The sequence below is a fragment of the Heterodontus francisci genome, chromosome 14 (assembly GCF_036365525.1).
Source record: "Heterodontus francisci isolate sHetFra1 chromosome 14, sHetFra1.hap1, whole genome shotgun sequence".
NCBI classification, from domain to species: Eukaryota; Metazoa; Chordata; class Chondrichthyes; order Heterodontiformes; family Heterodontidae; genus Heterodontus; species Heterodontus francisci.
In genome coordinates, this window is record NC_090384.1 from 70694790 (window position 1) to 70710606 (window position 15817).

Consider the following 15817-nt stretch of genomic DNA (forward strand, 5'->3'; position numbering starts at 1 on the left):
GTGCCCCCAAATCCTAAATTGCTTTCCCTGTGATCTCTAAGATCTGTCCCATTTTTCTGGAACCTCCATCTCTAGCATTTCAAACACCAAGATCTCTGCATAATAGCTGGACCCTATCCCCCCACCTTCCTAGTACTCTGAGCATCTCTAATGCTGATAAGTCGATTTCCATGGTAATACAACTTGACATAAACCCCTGTTCCTATACAACCTCTGACTGCACAGGAAGAAGTGGTGTAGGGAAGTTTGTTGATCAGCTGAGTTTATCAGTTGATTTATATTTAGAATTTTAATTAAATCTTTCATCAGTAATCATACCTGCCAATGTATTTACCTAATTTTTAAGGAAGAAAGCCTAACGCCTCGAGAGGTTGAATTGAAGGAACTTAAAGAATCTCTACATGATACACAACCGGTAGGAGTCCTTATTGATGGCAGCAAAACGCTCGATCAGGTAAGAAAGAGGACCTTGATAGGCCTGCATATAGAAGTACGGAGTATTTTTCTTGATTGTAAACTGGGTTTCTTTGTTATTCTATACATTTTTGAGATGCGCTTTTATATTTAGCAGGAATATTTCAGTGATTAAAGTGCACTATTTAGTATGGGTAGATTCTGGTGAGCCTCTTTTTTCTTCTTCATTCATGGGATGTGGGTGTCGCAGGCAAAGCCAGCATTTATTGCCCATCCCTAATTGCCCTTGAGAAGGTTGTAATGAGCTGTCCTCTTGAACTGTTGCGGTCCGTGTGGGATAGGTATGTCAACAGTGCTGTTAGGAAGGGTTTTGACCCAGCGACAGTGAAGGAATGGCGATATAGTTCCAAGTCAGGATGGTGTGTGACTTTGAGGTGAACTTGCATGTGGTGGTGTTCCCATGTATCTGCTGCCCTTGTCCTCCTAGATGGTAGAGGTCACGGGTTGGAAGGTGCTGTCTAAGGAGCCTTGGTACTTTGCTGCAGTGCATCTTGTAGATGGTACACACTGCTGCCACTGTGCATCGGTGGTGGAGGGAGTGAATGTTTGTGGATAGGGTGCCAATCAAGCAGGCTGCTTTGTCCTGGTTGGTGTCGAGCTTCTTGAGTGTTGTTAGAGCTGCACTCATCCAAACAAGTGGAGAGTATTCCATCATGCTCCTGAATTGTGCGTTGTTGATGATGGACAGGCTTTAGGGAATCAGGAGGTGAGTTACTCGCCACAGGATTCCTAGCCTCTGACCTTCTGTTGTAGCCATGGTATTTATATGGCTACTCCAGTTCAGTTTCTGGTCAATGGTAACCCCCAGGTTGTTGATAGTGGGGGGTTCAGCGATGGTAATGCCATTGAATGTCAAGGGGAGATGGTTAGATGCTGCTCCTGGCCAGTGGGGATGGTTATTACTTGGCATTTGTGTGGCGTGAATGTTACTTACCAGTTATCAACCCAAGCCTGGATATTGTCCAGGTCTTGCTGCATTTCTACACGGACTGCTTCAGTATCTGAGGAGTCGTGAATGGTGCTGAACATATTGCAATCATCAGCGAACATCCCCACTTCTGACATTATGATTGATGGAAGGTCATTGATGAAGATGGTTGGGCCTAGGATACTACCCTGAGGAACTCCTGCAGTGATGTCCTGGAGCTGAGATGATTGACCTCCACAAACATCTTCCTTTGCGCTAGGTATGACTCTAACCAGTGGAGAGTTTTCTTCCCGATTCCCATTGACTCCAGTTTTGCTGGGGCTCCTTGATGCCATACTCTGTCAACTGCTGCCTTGATGTCATAGACAGTCACTCTGACCTCACCTCTGGAGTTCAGCTCTTTTGTCCATGTTTGAACCAAGGTTGTAATGAGGTTAGGAGCTGAAATGGCCCTGGCAGAACCCAAACTGAGCGTCACTGAGCAAGTTATTGCTAAGCCAGTGCCGTTTGATAGCACTGTTGACGACACCTTCCATCACTTTTTACCAATGATTGAGAGTAGACTGATGGGGTGGTAATTGGGGGTTTGGACTTGTCCTGCTTTTTGTGTACAGGACATACCTGGGCAATTTTCCACATTGTCGAGTAAATGCCAGTGTTGTGGCTGTACTGGAACAGCTTGGCTAGGGGTGCGGCAAGTTCTGGAGCACAGATCTTCAGTACTATTGTTGTAATATTGTCAGGGCCCGTAGCCTTTGCAATATCCAGTGACTTCAGTCGTTTCTTGATATCCTGCAGAGTGAATCGAATTGCCTGAAGACTGGCATCTGTGATGCTGGGGACTTCAGGATGAGGCCAAGATGGACCATCAACTCTGCACGACTAGCTAAAGATTGTTGCAAATGCTTCAACCTTATCTTTTGAACTGATGTGCAACATACATCATTGAGGATGGGGATATTTGTGCAGCCACTTCCTTTAGTTAGTTGTTTAATTGTCCACCACCATTCAGAACTGAACGTGGCAGGACTGCAGAGCTTAGATCTTCTCCGTTCGTATGGGATTGCTGAGCTCTGTCTATCGCTTGCTGCTTACACTGTTCGGCATGCAAGTAGTCCTGTGTTGTAGCTTCACCAGGTTGACACCTCATTTTGAGGTATGCCTGGTGCTGCTCCTGGCATACTCTCCTGCACTCTTCATTGAACCATGGTTGATCACCCGGCTGGATGGGAATGGTAGAGTGGGGGATATGCCGGTTCATGAAGTTACAGATTGTGGTTGAATACAATGCTGCTGCTGATGGCCCACAGCGCCTCATGGACGCCCATTTTTGCATTGCAATATCTGTTCGAAATCTATCTTATTTAGCACGGTGGTTGTGTCACACAACACAATGGAGGGTATCCTCAGTGTGAAGACTTTGTCTCCACAAGGATCGTGCGGTGGTCGCTCCTACTAATACTGTCATGGACTGATGCATCTGCAGCAGGCAGACTGGTGAGGATGGGGTTAAGTATATTTTCCCCTCTTGTTGGTTCCCTCACCACCTGCCGCAGACCCAGTCTAGCAGCTATGTACTTTAGGACTCTGCCAGCTTGGTCAGTAGTGGTGCTACTGAGCCACTCTTGATGGACGTTGGAGTCTCGCACCCAGAGTACATTCTGTGCCCTTGCCAACCTCATTGCTTCCTCCAAGTGCTGTTCAACACGGAGGAAAAAGGATTCATCAGCTGAGGGAGGGCAGTAGGTTCTAATTAGCAGGAGGTTTCCTTGCCCATGTTTGACCTGATGCCATGAGACCTCATGGGGTCTGGAGTCGATGTGAGGACTCCCAGGACAACTCTGTTCCGACTGTATACCATTGTGCTGCCACCTCTGCTGGGTCTGTCCTGCCGGTGGGACAGGACGTACCCGGTGATGGCGGTGTCTGGGACATTGTCTGTGAGTATGACTCAGTGCGTATGATTGTCGGGCTGCTTCTTGACTAGTCTGTGGGACAGCTCTCCCAACGTTTGTCGCAAGCCCCCAGATGTTAGTAAGAAGGACTTTCAGGGTTGACAGGGCTGGGTTTGCCCTTTTCATTTCCGGTGCCAGTTTCATTCCTTATTGACTTTGTAGCAGTTTGATACAACTGAATGGCTTATTAGGCCATTTCAGAGGACATTTAATCGTCAGCCGCATCGCTGTAGGTCTGGAGTCACACGTAGGCCAGACCAGGTAAGGACAGCAGATTTCGTTCCCTAAAGGACATTAGTGAACCAGGTGGGTTCTTACAACAATCGACAATGGGTTCAAGGCCATCATTAGACTAGCTTTAATTCCATATTTGTTAATTGAATTCTAATTCCACCTTCTGCCCTGGTGGGATTCAAACCCATGTCCACAGGACAATACCCTGGGTCTCTGGGTTACTAGTCCAGTGACAATACTACTGCGCCACTGCCTCCCTTCCCTGATCTGTTTTTCTGCCTCTTATGAAATGTTGAAAATGTAATCAAACCTGTAGGTTTAGCTGAAAGCTACCATTAAGATTAACACAACAGAGTGGGTTAGTACAGAAGTGACACATAATTTCAGTTTAAAAATTTTTTTATTGCACCATGGGTGGAGCTTGTATAATATAGGAGCTCTTTACTGGTTGGCCAGTGTAAAATTTGTGCAGTTTTACACGAGTGCAATGTATACATGATTTCTTACCAATAGATGCTTTTAATTAAAAGGCATCAACCCAGTCTGTTGAAATTCTTGGTAAGGATTTATTTAAAACTTGGCTATCTTTCTGTACAAAATTCATCCACTCTCTGGACAGTATGTTTTGTTGTTGTTAATGCACACTATGAATCGTATGGTGCCAGAGGATTGGATGACTGCTAACGTTGTACCTTTGTTTAAAAATGGAGCGAGGGATAGACGGAATAAATACAGACTAGTCAGTCTAACCTTGGTAGTGGGCAAATTATTGGAATCAATCCTGAGAGAAAGGATAAACTGTCACTTAGTAAGGCACGGATTAATCAAGGATAGTCAGCATGGATTTGTTAAGGGAAGATTGTGCCTGACTAACTTGATTTTATGTTTTGTGGAAGTAACCAGGAAGATTGATGAGGGTAATGCAGTTGATGTGGTCTACATGGATTTTAGCAAGGCTTTTGACAAGGTCCCACATTGTACACTGGTTAAAAAATAAAAGCCCATGAGATCCGGGGAAATGTTGCAAATTGGATACAAAATTGGCTCAGTGGCAGAAAACTAAGGGTAATTGTCGACGGGTGTTTTTGCGATTGGAAGGCTGTTTTCAGTGTGGCTCTGCTGGGCTCTGTACTAGGTTCCCTGATTTTTGTGCTATATATTAATGATTTGGACACAAATGTAGGGGGCATGATTAAGAAGTTTGCAGACAATGCAAAAATTGGCCAAGTGGTTGATAGCGAGGAGGATAGCTGTAGGCTGCAGGAAGATATTAATAGACTGGTCAAGTGGGCAGAAAAGTGGCAAATGGAATTCAACCCAGAGAAGTGTGAGGTGATGCATTTGGGGAGGTCAAACAAGGCAAAGGAATAAACAATTAATGTGAGAATACTGAGAGGTATTGAGGAAGTGAGGGACCTTGGAGTGATTGTCCACCGATCCCTGAAGGCAGCAGGACAGGCCGATAAGGTGGTTAAGAAGGCATATGGAATCCTTTCTTTTATTAGCCGAGGTATAGAATATAAGAGCAGGGGGGTTATGCTGGAACTGTATAAATCATTAGCTAGGCCACAACATGAGTACTTAGTGCAGTTCTGGTCACCTCATTACAGAAAAGATGTAGTTGCACTGGAGAGGAGTTTTATGCGAATGTTGCTAGGACTGGAAAATTGCAGCCATGAGGAAAGATTGGATAGGATGGGTTGCTCTCCTTGGAACAGAGGAGGCTGAGGGGAGATTTGGTTGACGTGTGCAGGGTTGTGAGGGGCCCGGATAGAGTGGATGGAAAGAGTCTGTTTACCTTAGCAGAGAGGTCAGTGACTAGGGGACATAGATTTAAAGTAATTGGTAGAGGATTAGAGGGGAGGTAACGAAAACCTTTTTCACCCAGAGGGTTGTGGGGGTCTGAAGGGTAGTGGAGGCAGAAACCCTCAACTCATTTAAAAGGTGTCTGGATATGCACCTGAAGTGATGTAATTTTCTGGGCTACGGACCAAATGCTAGAAAGTGGGGTTAGGCTGGGGGCTCATTTTATTTGGCTGGTATGGGCCAGGTGGCCTCCTTCTGTACCGTAAACTTTTTATGTTTCTATTTCTGTAGTAACTTCAAAAATGTAATTTTGCTCCTGTACTTCCGCTGATGACCAAGAGAGTGTGACAGATTGTGCATCAAACTGCTCCATGATAATCATCTGTGCTGCTTTATTTGACACTTGCAGTATGGTTGTTTCTCCCTTGTCCACTTGCTTTGTACTACTTCATTATTACTAGAAATACCTTTTTAGCAGCAGTATAACCAGTTTGTAGGCCTCTATGGGGACTCTTAATGGGACACTAGTCTCTGTGCTACCATTTTAACTTTTGTCTGCAAGCAAACCAATGTAGTGGTTTCTCCCTATTAGGCTAAAGCAGTATTGAAGTTCATTGAAGCTATTTCGGAGAAGACACTCAGAAGCACAGTTGCCTTAACTGCTGCCAGAGGCCGTGGGAAATCTGCTGCATTGGGATTGGCTATTGCAGGAGCAGTAGCATTTGGGTAAGCGTATGATTTGCTGCTTCATTTCCTGTGCTATGACATTTTTCTTTATTTTTCCTTTTCCTCATATTGTCTCTGGTTCTTTTGCCAATTATTTTAAATCTGTGTCCTCTGCTTATCAACCCTTCTACCACTGGAAACAGTTTCTCCTTAGTTACTCTGACAAAACCCTTACATGATTTTGGACACCTCTGTAAAACTTCCCCTCATACAAAAGCAAAATACTGCAGTTGCTGGAAATCTGAAATAAAAACAGAAAATGTTGGAAATACTCAGTTCTGGCAGCATTTGTGGAGAGAGAAACAGAGTTAACGTTTCAGGTCTGTGATCCTTTATCAGATCTGGGAAAAGTTAGAAATGTAATGGGTTTTGAGCAAGTAAAAAGGGGGGAGGGTGAGAAAAAGAACAAAAACAAAAGGGAAGGTCTGAGATAAGATGGAGGGCCAGAGAGATTAAATAACGCAGGTTTCTTGGTGCAAGGCCAAAGGGAGTTGTAATGGGACAAGTAAAGAAACAAAAGATGTACCTAGAGGAGGCTATTTTCCTCAACCCCTCTGCAGAACAACCCTTGTATCTTTAGTCTCTTCATGTAAGTCTTTCATCCCTGGTACTGCATTGGAAGCAGTTCAAAGAAGGTTCACTAGGCTGGTTCCTGGGATGAGGGATTTGTCTTATAGCGAAAGTTTGAGTAGGTTGGGCCTATATTCATTGGAGTTTAGAAGAATGAGAGGTGATCTTATTGAAACATATAAGATTCTGCGGGGGCTTGACAGAGTAGATGCGTAAAGGATTTTTCCCCCCGTCAGGGAATCTGGAACATGGGGCCACAATTTCTAAATATGGGGTCTCCCTTTGAAGAAGATAAGGAATTTCTTCTCTCAAGAGGGTCGTTAATCTTTGGAATTCTTTCCCCAGAGAACAGTAGAGGCTGGGTTGTTGAAAATGTTAAGGCTGAGTAAGATAGTTTATAACCTACAAGGAAGTTGAGGATTATGGGTTTCCAGCAGTAAAGTGGAGTTAAGGCCACAATCAAATCAGCCGCGATCTTATTAAATGGCAGAGCAGGCTTGAGGGGCTGAATGGCCTACTGCTGCTCCTATTTCTTATGTACCACTCGAGTAAATCTTCTCTGCACCCGCATTAAGACCTTGACATCTTTCCTAAAGTGTGATGCCCAGAATTAAACATAATATACCAGCTGAGGCTTAATCAGTGTTTTATAAAGGTTTAAAATAACTTCTTTGATTTTGTACTTAATTCCTCTATTAAAGGAGCACGAATGTCATTTTAACAGCTTTCTCAACTTTACCTACCACCTTCAAAGACTTGTGTTAAGTTCAACCCCAAGTCTTGATATTCCTTCACCCCATTTAAAATTGTACGACTAAGTTTTTATTGTGCCTTCTCATTCTTCCTACTAAAATGAGTCACTTCACATTTCTCTGCATTAAATTTTAATTGCCATGTGTCTACTGAATTCCCAGTCTGTCCTGAAGTGTACTATCATCATACACTGTTCACTATATCCCTGAGTCCTGTCATCTGCAAACTTTGAAATTATACCTTGTACCCAATTAATGTGTTGTGCACTCTTAAATATGTATCAAAAAAGCAATGGTTCCAACGTTGACCCGAGGGGACATCCTTGCACACTTCCCTGCAATCTGAGAATCTGTCACTTACCGCTACTCTGCTTTCTGCCCCTTAGCTAATTTTGTATCCACACAGCCAGTGCCTTTTTAATCCCATGGGCTTCAATTTTATTATGTGGTACTTTATAAAACATCTTTAGAAGAACAACTATGCTTGTAATGTGAATTTTTGTTGATAGGAGGTGCTACATTTTTCATGCACTAAAGTTGTGGATTTGCAGCCAGTTGGTGATGCCATTTGTGCAGCAAGATATGTCTCCTAACAAATCTGTTTCTGTTGAGCTAAATTTTGTAGAAAATCCTTACACGCAATTATAGACAACAGCAAGACAGTGATCTATTTTCTAGAAAGAATCTGACAAAAAAAATCAATGACCCATGGTAATGTAGTGCATCTATTTGTCTCTAACTTATTGAAGCTAACCATATGTAATTTTATAATGGGGGAATGGGTTATGGAAACAGAATATGATAAACTCCTGACAGGCTTGCACTAAAATTCAAACAGTGTTGGGTACAAATAATGGCAGAACTTAAAGAAATCTTTTGTGAGGAGTTAACATTTATTTGCAATTCTTAATGTTTGTCCTCAAAACCATAAACCTTGCTACATATCTAGAATGAACCTTGGCTGTTGGTACTTTTTTATGACTTTCCAGCTGTCAATGCATGCTCTTGTACCCTAGTTTTGCTGGATACTGGCGACCATGGAAACCTTGGGGTTTGAATATAGAGACCACAATTTGCAAAATATGTAAAATCCACATGTTGTGCACTTAATTACTCAGTATTAAAAGGTGTTGTGCCGTCTGATACTTCAATATTTTAAAACACAAACCTGCAAAAAATCTTCAAAGGTGGTAATTTTCACATTAATTTTTGTCATATCTATTGAAAGTGATTATGGCTCATGGGTGTATTTGCTGTTTTCTTTTTTAGATATTCCAATATCTTTGTCACCTCACCAAGCCCAGACAACTTGTGCACCTTATTTGAATTTGTTTTTAAGGGGTTTGATGCATTACAGTATCAGGTAAGAGAGGGAACCTACCTGAATTCTGATTAACCATTTTTTCCTTAAATAGCCAAGAATATTCATTTTGGATATAAGACTGGCATATGTATCATTGCATGAAGTTATAAAAATGTGACATGTATCCAGTAGTATCCTTTCCAGGATGCGTGCAGTTGATTGGCTAATTGCAGTTGTAATGACAGACCGACGTTTTACCATTGCTTATAAAAGAATATCAACTTTTCATCTGGTCTCCGTGAGGACTTGTGTAACTTTTTTTTTTAGGAACATTTGGACTATGAAATAGTTCAGTCCTTAAATCCAGAGTTCAACAAAGCTGTGGTTCGAGTTAATATCTTTAAGGAGCACAGGCAGACCATCCAGGTAAAATGTTTCTGATTTCACTTTTTTTTTGCTGTAAAAATAACTATATGGCAGTGTGCACAGATGCAGTTTTCTTGCCTAATTGGGGATGTGCATAGTAAAATCATGTAATCACAGCATTTCTGTTCTCCTTTGTCAGTACATACACCCGGCAGATGCGGTTAAACTGGGTCAGGCTGAGCTGGTGGTAATTGACGAGGCAGCTGCCATCCCACTCCCATTGGTGAAGAAACTGCTGGGACCCTACCTCGTCTTCATGGCATCCACTATCAATGGGTATGTGATTGGATCATAGTCTGAAGACACAGTGAAGCTCAACACAGCCTCGAGGAACAACACCTCATTTTTCGACTGGGCATTTTACAATATACTGGGCTCAACATTGACTTCAACAATTTTAGATTATAACCTCTGTCCCCATTTTGTTTCATTGCTTTTTTTTCTCTCTCTCGTTTCTCTCTCATTTCCTTTTCTATGCTTTCAGATGACACCTATTCAGGATCCTGCCATTCACACCTCCTCCAGATACATCTTTTGTTTCTTTACTTATCCCATTACCACTCCCTTTAGCCTTCCACCATGTAACCTTTTGTCATTTAACCTTTCCTGGCCTCCACCTATCACAGTCCTTATCTTTTTTTCCGCCTGCCTACCCTTTCAGTTGCTCAACACCTATTATTTTTCTAACTACCCAGTTTTGATAAAAGATCACAGACCTGAAATGTTAACTCTGTTTCTGTTTGACAGATGCTGCCAGACCTGCTGAGTCTTTCTAGGATTTTCTGTTTTGATTTCAGATTTCCAGCATCTGTAATATTTTGCTTTTGTATGGGAGTAATGGGAGCTAGCAATATTAGGGGGAGCCTGGACTTTGGTAATATTGGGGGCAACGGGATAGTGCTGCACATTGGCTAAGCTGGGGTCAGGTTTCTTGGATTTGGCAGACTGTAGAGGACAAGCACAAAGAATAGTCTTGGAGTTTAGCAACGTTGTGTTGTGCTGAAAGTTGGTAATAAATCACAAAGTCCTGGATGACATTGCTTTGTTAAAAAATTCCTTGAATTTTGGAATCTGTAGCAAGGCTGAGAAACTTTTAATAGACTCCAGCAAGATCCTTTATGGTCTTAAAGTATTAATGCAGTATCTAACCCTGAGTTTGGAATCGATCCGTTTTCAGATATGAAGGAACAGGTCGTTCACTCTCTTTAAAACTGATACAACAGCTGCGACAGCAAAATGATCAGAGCCAAGTCAACATGACTGCAGAGAATAAAACCACTTCCACTGCCAAACTCAGCACAGGTATTAAAGCTACTTTTTCTTATTTCATAACCTGTTCATTCTGGTCACCTGTCCAGTATATTTTTTTTCATGAATAAGAAAGTTTGAATCTTTGCGTTATTTCAGTCCCTTGTATAAAGTGCCTAATTTGTCATTTTTCTACTTTTTGTTTGACATTCAGTATTTAAGTTGTTTGTATGCCATTTACTCTCTCAAATGAAAATGCCCAATCTCAATGTTCTCCTTTTCATATTTTCGGATCTGCTGGGTCATCTTTGCTAAGAGAATGTATGGGTTGTCAGATTTCAAACTTTTTTGGGGATCTGAGATGGGTGGCAATTTCTCAATCTACTAGCTTATTTTCTCTCCTGTCCCCTTTTTGTTTCTTCACTTCAGCAAAAAAACATCTTGTGGTATTATGCCCTTGTATTCTTGTATCATCCGTAGTGTTGGAATATTTTTGCAAGAAAAATGTTGGTGAGGGAATTCAGTAATCTCTCCCTTTCTTATGGTCATTGCATCTAATACTGATCTTCAGTTGGGAATCAGTGTTTTATGGAGTTCCTTTTTGGCCTCCTTGTCTCGAGAGACAATGGGTAAGCGCTGGAGGTGGTCATTGGTTAAAAGCTGTTTGATGCGGTATTACAGTGCACTTGTCAGGCAATGACCCTAAGCTCCAAGCACCTATTGAAGCAGGTGGACTGTGGCGGGACAGAACCTTTCTGACCGGGGGCTGCCCGGTTTGAGGCGGGCGGTAGCTGTCCAATGAGATGCAGCGACCTCTCCCACCGGCAAAGGCAACCCGTGGCTCCCAATCGCTACGCCAATTGAGCTGGACTTAAAACCGTAACTGCTGCCTTCTGTGTTGTTTTGGTCGCTGTAGGCGACTATGGAGTGACCTGTCCATGGTGCATGCTGGGCGGAATGTATGGAGGTTGTGAGTTGCCCAAGCATCAAAACCCCCCTCTCGGCCTTCCTAGTGGGGTCCAAAGGAGTGCAGAGCACGATGTTTGACTGCAGGAACTGCCGGAAACATGCCAAAGGTGACACATGACTGCCTTAGGGGCTCCGCTCCGGATTTTCTGTTAGGGTTTACTCCCTTAGCCATAGTCTCTGCTGAGGCGCCCACAAGGCATGTAAATTAAAATTTTGTCTCTTTTTTGTTTGTTCTGTTAAATTTTCAAGACACATCTGCAAGATGATATGTTGCATCTTGTGTCATGATATACAGAGACCATAATTTTTTTTGTGTTTCTCAAAGTGTGATAATGGCATAAAGTGTGATAATGGCACCATAACTATTAGTGAAAATCATTTTATAGAGGTTTTTAACTGTGGTATTTATGTAAAAACAAATTACTGGATTACATACTTTTGAAAAATCTTGGTAATAAATGCAGTGTAATACTCGGAGAAAAATAGAGTTGCTTTAAAATATTTGTAGAAAAGCTATTTTATTGTAAGCAGATTAATAGTAAAGGTTTTCTTACAGAACTGTGGGCCTGACCTTTTTTATTTTCTGAGTGTGCCAATTTTTGAGTTTCAGTGTGCATTCTTATGACAAGCTAACTACTCCTGAATGATCACGCATTTTGCTGTACAATTGCAGTTCTTCAGGCATTCATTCTTTCAGTCCTGTGATCCATTCATCTTTATATACTAAATGCCATTTGTATAAGTTATACATCTATTTTGGTAGTAAAATATTTTCCCATATTTATTTCTCCATCTGGCCTCTTTTTTTTTTACTTGTTCATGGGATGTGGGCATCGTTGGCTAGGCCAGCATTTATTGCCCATTCCTGATTGCCCTTGAGAAGGTGGTGGTGAGCTGCCTTCTTGAACCGTTGCAGTACGTGTTGGGTAGGTACACCAACAGTGCTGTTAGGATGGGAGTTCCAGGATTTTGACCCAGCGACGGTGAAGGAGCGGCGATATAGTTCCAAGTCAAGATGGTGTGTGGCTTTGAGGGGGATTTGCAGGTGGTGGTGTTCCCATGGATCTGCTGCTTTGTTCTTCTAGTTGGTAGAGGTCATGGATTTGGAAGGTGCTGTCTAAGATGCCTTGGTGCATTGCTACAGCGCATCTTGTAGATATTACACACTGCTGTCACTGTGTGTCGGTGGTGGAGGGCGTGAATGTTTGTGGATGGGGTGCCTTCAAGCGGGCTGCTTTGTCCTGGATGGTGTCGAGCTTCTTGAGTGTTGTTGGAGCTGCACCCATCCAGGCAAGTGGAGAGTATTCCATCACATTCCTGACTTGTGCCTTGAAGATGGTGGACAGGCTTTGAGGAGTCAGGAGGTGAGTTACTTCATGTAGGATTCCTAGCCTCTGACCACCTCTTGTAACCATGGTATTTATATGGCTACTCCAGTTCAGTTTCTGGTCAGTGGTAACCCCCAGGATGTTAGTGGGGGATTCAGCAATCGTAATGCCATTGAATGTCAAGGGGAGATGGTTAGATTCTCTCTCGTTAGAGATGGTCATTGCCTGGCACTTGAGTGGCGCGAATGTTACTTGCCACTTATCAGCCCAAGCCTGGATATTGTCCAGGTCTTGCTGCGTTTCTACACTGACTGCTTCAGAATCTGAGGAGTCGCGAATGGTGCTGAACATTGTGCAATCATCAGCGAACATCCCCACTTCTGACCTTTTGATTGATGGAAAGTCATTGATGAAGCAGCTGAAGGTGGTTGGGCCTAGGACAGTACCCTGAGGAACTCCTGCAGTGATGTCCTGGAGCTGAGATGGTTGACTTCCAACAATTACAACCATCTTCCTTTGCACTAGGTATGACTCCAACCAGCGGAGAGTTTTCCCCCCTGTTTCCCATTGACTCCAGATTTGCTAGGGCTCCTTGATGCCATACTCGGTCAAATGCTGCCTTGATGTCAAGAGCAGTCACTCTCACCTCACCTCCTGGAGTTCAGCTCTTTTTGTCCATGTTTGAACCAAAGCTGTCATGAAGTCAGGAGCTGAGTGGCACTGGCAGAACCCAAACTGAGCATCACTGAGCAGGTTATTGCTAGGCTGGTGCTGCTTGATAGCACTGTTGACGACACATTTCATCAATTTACTGATTGAAAGTAGATTGATGGGATGGTAATTGGCCAGGTTGGACTTGTCCTGCGTTTTGTGTACAGGACATACCTGGGCAATTTTCCACATTGCCGGGTAGATGTCAGTGTTGTAGCTGTACTGGAACAGCTTGGCTAGTGCCACGGCATGTTCTGGAGCACAGGTCTTCAGTATTATTGCCGGAATGTTTTCAGGGCCCATAGCCTTTGCAGTACCCCGTGCCTTCAGACGTTTCCTGATACTGTGTGGAGTGAATCAAATTGGCCGAAGACTGGCATCTGTGATACTGGAGACTTCAGGGGGAGGCTGAGATGGACCATCAACTCGGCACTTCTGGCTGAAGGTTGTTGCAAATGCTTCAGCCTTGTCTTTTGCACTGATGTGCTGTGCTCCCCATCATTGAGGATGGTGATTTTGTGGATCCACTTCCTCCAGTTAGTTGATTAATTGTTCACCACCATTCACAACTGGATTTGGCAGGACTGCAGAGCTTAGACCTGATCCGTTGGTTATGGGATCGCTTACTCTTGTCTCTTGCATGCTGTTTATGCTGTTTGGCGTGCAAGTAGTCCTGGCTTGTAGCTTTATCAGGTTGACACCTCATTTTGAGGTATGCCTGGTGCTACTCCTGGAATGCTCTCCTGGACTCTTCCTTGAACCATGGGTGATCCCCTGGCTCGATGGTAATGATAGAGTGGAGGTTATGCTGGGCCATGAGGTTACAGATTGTGGTTGAGTACAATTCTGCTGCTGCTGATGGCCACAATGCCTCATGGATGCCCAGTTTTGAGTTGCTAGATTTGTTAGAAATCTGTCCCATTTAGCACGGTGGTAGTACCACACAACACAATGGAGGGTATCCTCAATGTGAGGACGGGACTTTGTCTCCACAAGGACTGTGCGGTCGTCACTCCTACCAATACTGTCATGGACAGATGCATCTACAGCAGGCAGATTGGTGAGGACATGGTCAAGTATTCTTTCCCTCCTGGTTCCCTCACCACCTGCCACAGACCCAGTCTCGCAGCTATGTCCTTTAGGACTCAGCCAGCTTTGTTAGTACTGGTGCTACCAAGCCACTCTTAATGATGGACATTGAAATCCACCACCCAAAGTACATTCTGCGCTCTTGCCACCCTCAGTACTTCCTCCAAGTGGTGTTCAACATGGAGAAATACTGATTTATCAGCTGAGGGAGAGCGGTAAGTGGTAATCAGGAGGTTTCCTTGCCCATGTTTGACCTGATGCCTTGAGACCTCATGGGGTCTGGTGTCAATGTTGAGGACTCCCAGGGCAACTCCCTCCTGACTGTATACTGCTGTTCCGCCACCTCTGCTGGGTCTGTCCTGTTGCTAGGACAGGACATACCTGGGGGTGGTGGTGGTGGTGTTTGGGGCATTGTCTGTGAGGTATGACTCAGTGAGTATGACTGTCAGGCTATTGATTGGCTAGTCTGTGGGACAGCTGTCCCAACTTTGGCACAAGCCCCCAGATGTTAGCGAGAAGGAATTTGCAGGGCCAACAGGGCTGGGTTTGCTGTTGTCATTTCCGTGCCGGCTGGTCCATCCGGTTTCATTATTTACTTTGTAGCGGTTAAATAAACTGAGTGGCTTGCTAGGCCATTTCAGAGGGCATTTAAGAGTTAACCACATTGCTGTGGGTCTGGAGTCACATGTAGGCCAGACCAGGTAAGGACAGCAGATTTTGATCCCTAAAGGACATTAGTGAACCAGATGGGTTTTTAAAACAATCAACAATGGTTTCATGGCCCTCATTTGGGGCGGCACAGTGGCGCAGTGGTTAGCACCGCAGCCTCGCAGCTCCAGGGACCCGGGTTCGATTCCTGGTACTGCCTGTGTGGAGTTTGCAAGTTCTCCCTGTGTCTGCGTGGGTTTTCTCCGGGTGCTCCGATTTCCTCCCACAAGCCAAAAGACTTGCAGGTTGATAGGTAAATTGGCCATTATAAATTGTCACTAGTATAGGTAGGTGGTAGGGAAATATAGGAACAGGTGGGGATGTTTGGTAGGAATATGGGATTAGTGTAGGATTAGTATAAATGGGTGGTTGATGTTCGGCACAGACTCGGTGGGCCGAAGGGCCTGTTTCAGTGCTGTATCTCTAATCTAATTAGACTAGACTAGCTTTTAATTCTGGATTTTTATTAATTGATTTCAGATTCCACTATCTGCCATGGTGGGATTTGAACCATGTCCCCAGATCAATACCTGGGGTCTCTGGGTTTACTAGTCCAGTGACAATACCACTACACCACTGCCTCCCCAGGC

The 15817-nt window shown here is 43.8% G+C and overlaps 1 protein-coding gene across 3 annotated transcripts in view; it reads left to right on the forward strand.

Annotated features, from left to right (window-relative positions):
* Positions 1–15817, forward strand: part of nat10 (N-acetyltransferase 10) — a 91129-nt gene that overhangs the window by 23666 nt on the left and 51646 nt on the right. For all 3 annotated transcript variants that reach the window (XM_068046429.1, XM_068046428.1, XM_068046430.1), the window contains exons 8-13: positions 347–454; positions 5990–6123; positions 8715–8808; positions 9076–9174; positions 9314–9450; positions 10352–10476. In XM_068046429.1, coding sequence (XP_067902530.1) covers positions 347–454; positions 5990–6123; positions 8715–8808; positions 9076–9174; positions 9314–9450; positions 10352–10476 — 697 coding nt within the window. The remainder of the gene's footprint in view (positions 1–346; positions 455–5989; positions 6124–8714; positions 8809–9075; positions 9175–9313; positions 9451–10351; positions 10477–15817) is intronic.